The sequence below is a fragment of the Nematolebias whitei genome, chromosome 12, assembly GCF_014905685.2.
Source record: "Nematolebias whitei isolate Nwh7 chromosome 12, NemWhi1, whole genome shotgun sequence".
NCBI classification, from domain to species: Eukaryota; Metazoa; Chordata; class Actinopteri; order Cyprinodontiformes; family Rivulidae; genus Nematolebias; species Nematolebias whitei.
In genome coordinates, this window is record NC_056509.1 from 1,557,917 (window position 1) to 1,561,386 (window position 3,470).

Here is a 3,470-nt window from a genome sequence, read left to right on the forward strand (position 1 = left end):
TGTCTGTACTCTGAGTCGTCCTCACCTGTGATGAGGCCGACTGTGGCAGAGTCAGAGAACTTTTAAGATGGCAGTGTGGGGAGTTCATTGTGAAGTCTGCAGTGTAGAGGGTGAAGAGGAACGGTGCCAGCACAGTTTCCAGTGGGACCCCCGTACTGCAGACCAGCATGTCAGAGACACAGCCCTGTGTTCTCACATACTGTAGGCATCCAGTGAGGTAATCCAGTATCCACTGGGACATGTGGTGATCCACTCCTGATAACTCCAGCTTGTCCCGCAGAAGTCCTGGCTGGATGATGTTGAAAGCACTGGAGAAATCAAAGAACATGATCCTCACGGTGCTTCCAGGTTTCTCCAGGTAGGTCAGAGCTTGGTGCCTGAGGTAGATGATGGCATCATCCACCCCAATGCCAGGCCGGTAGGCAAACTGCAATGGATATATAAATACAAAATGTAGAAATACAAACATTTCAAGTAGAGCAAGTAAAGACAGAAGCAGAGTGAGGAAATGTGGTCAGTTTGTCCTCCAGCAGTCTAAGTCTATAGCAGCATAACAAAAGTTACAGCTGTAATTACGGTTCTATGAATCCTGGATGACCGCTAGAGGCGGTGCTTAAAGCACTGAATGATCATTCTTGCACATGCGCAGGTTGAGTATTTTATGCCAACATAGTCACGTGTGACCCCCGGGACACCAGTGAGTCTATATTCATTCAACCTTTATTTAGACAGGTAAATCCCACTGAGTCTCATATAAGACAACAGTAGCCTAGTCCCTTAATCTTCTCGCGAAACACAATGATTCAGAGGAACTGAGTACTCTGGCGGTCATCCGGGATTCATAGAACCATAGTTACAGCCGTAACTTTTGTTCTATTTCATCCCTACTGACGGCCAGAGGCGGTGCTTAAAGCACTGGATGACGATTGCCAACAGAGTCCTGAGGAATCACACCCACAAGAAGAAACAAAATTTAAGTATGCCCACCTTACTGAGAAGAAGATGAGTGCTGTGATAGGATCCCCTCCAATGGGTGAAAAGGAGACAGGTTTACCTTGTAGAACCTAGCAAAGGTATTTGGGGATGACCAGGAGGCTGCTGCACATATCACCTCCAGAGTGACCCCATTCATAGCGGCCCATGACACGCTACAGGTGGCTGGTGGCCCTGCGAGTGTGCACCTGTTCTACCACATCCACAATCCAGCACACAAGTCGTTGCTTCAAAAGGGCTTGCCCTTTGCGAGGCCCTGCATAGCAAATGAACATATTATCAGACTGCCGCAGAGAAGCTGTCCATCTGACATACACTTCCAGTGCTCGAACAGGGCAGAGAGGCTCGTCAGCACCATCTGCATCGAAGCGAGCAAGCTGGAGAGGCAGACAGTGGGTCGCAGATGAGGCCACCTTAGGGAGGAATGCTACGTTAGGCCAGAGGGTAACACCCAAACCAGCCGGGTTCCAACAGTGCTCATGAACAGACAGTGCATGTAGTTCACCTACTCGTTTGGCCAAAGCCATGGCCAGGAGAAACGCGGTCTTATTAGACAAGCACTCAAGGCTCACATCCCCCAAGGGCTCAAACGGAGCAGACCGCAGGGCAGCAAGGACCAGAGAGAGGTTCCACACAGGCACGACGAGGCACGTGGGGGGTGCAGACGTCGGGCACCTCTCAGAAACAAGGACAAATCCTTGTTACGACCTACTGTTTCCCCACCCACCACCGTATGCCAGCAAGAGATGGCAGCAACATAAACTTTCAGGGTGGATGGAGACCGGCCCTGAGAAAGAAGCACCTGAAGGAAAGTAAGAATAACAGAAAGAGAACAGTGTACAGGGTCCTCATGTCTGGCACAACACCAGTTGCTGAAAACCTTCCACTTATGTGTGTGTACACCAGTCGTGTGGAAGGGTTCATTGTATGTGCGACCTCCTCATCATACTCTGAGAAGGTAATGCCAAGCCCTGTAGTGACCAAGCCCAGAGCCAGAGGCGACTGGGATTGGGGTGAAGGATCTGACCCCCCAACTGTGACAGGAGATCCTTCCTGTGGGGTAGAGGTATTGGAGAGTTGCAACAGAGCCTGTGCAACAGTAGAAACCAAGTTCTCCCAGGCCAGAGGGGAGCCACTAGGAGGACTTGATGCCCCTCTTGAAGGACTCTCAGGAATGTTGGGCTTATCAGGGGAAGCAGTGGAAAAGCATACAGCAGCACCCTGGGCCAGTCGTTGTAAGGATGGTATCCCTCTGTCAGTCTCACTGTGTCTGTACGCCCTAGTGTTTCTCAGTAATTACCCCGATCAGCTCCACCCACGTGTCCTCCAGGTGTTTGTAATGTGTCTCATCCAGTCTGTGTGTATATAAGCTCTGGTCTGTGTCTCAATCCTTGTCGGTGCATCGTCTGGTACAGCTTATGTCCTGGCCTCTGCGTCCTGTCTGCACATGGGTTTGTTCTTGTTCAGCTCAGCCTGAAAATCCTGACAGTATGCACCGACCAAAATCAAAACCCAGCAGACAGAATTCCTTACATGTACTCTTGAGCCCACGCAGATGGAGGAGATCGTGTTCCGGTGTGACGGGTTCCAGATCCAACCCGTGCCGGCACAAAGAAGTTACTGCCAGGAGGTGGAAATCCTGCCTTCTCCCCTCCTGGTCCTCGAAGAAGAGAGAAGGTCCCGGCTACGGGGAGACCGCGTGAACCACGATTACAGCTCCTCCTCATCCATACGGCTAAACATCTCATCGCTGGTCAGGTTGGGGAGGGGGCCGGAGAAAACTACAGAGTCCAACTTGGTTTGAGCAAAGTCACACACCGAAGCAACATTAATTTTAGTAACCTCCGATTGGCGTAACCGGGTGTCATTACCGCCGACGTGAATAACAATCTTACTGTATTTAGCCTTAGTCAGCAGTTTCAGATAAGATTCTATGTCGCCCGCTCTGGCCCCCGGAATGCATTTGACTATGGTTGCTGGAGTCCCTAAAGCCACGTTTTGGACTATGGAGCTTCCAATAACCAGGGTCTGCTTCTCAGGGGGTGTGTCACTGAGCGAGGAAAATCTATTAGAAACGTGAACGGGTCGGTGGTGAACTGGGGGCTTATCCTTAGCACTACGCTTGCTCCGGACCGTCACCCAGCCGGCCTGGGGTCCCAGCTGCTTGGGGTCTGCTGGAGGACCGCTAACAGGAGCTAGTCTCTGTGGTTCCACGCTGTCTAAGGGGACCTGGCTAGCTACTGGTTTTTCTACAGCGCGGAGCTGAGCTTCCAGTTCAGACAGCCTCTCCTCCAAAGCTACCATAAGACTACATTTGTTACATGTATCATTATCACTAAAGGAGGCAGAGGAGTAGCTAAACATCTGACACATGGAGCAAGTGAAAAAAAAAGAGAAGAGCTTTCTGAAGAGCTTAAGCTAATTTTTGATGTTGTGTGAATGGATGTGAAGTGGTTGAAGGCCAGAAATATATATAT

The 3,470-nt window shown here is 50.5% G+C and overlaps 1 protein-coding gene across 1 annotated transcript in view; it reads left to right on the forward strand.

Annotated features, from left to right (window-relative positions):
* Nucleotides 1–2,548: 2,548 nt before the first annotated feature.
* mfsd4b (major facilitator superfamily domain containing 4B) overlaps nucleotides 2,549–3,470 on the forward strand; it is a 21,740-nt gene continuing 20,818 nt past the window's right edge. The window contains 1 exon segment of the mRNA XM_037686050.1: nucleotides 2,549–2,746. Coding sequence (XP_037541978.1) covers nucleotides 2,549–2,746 — 198 coding nt within the window.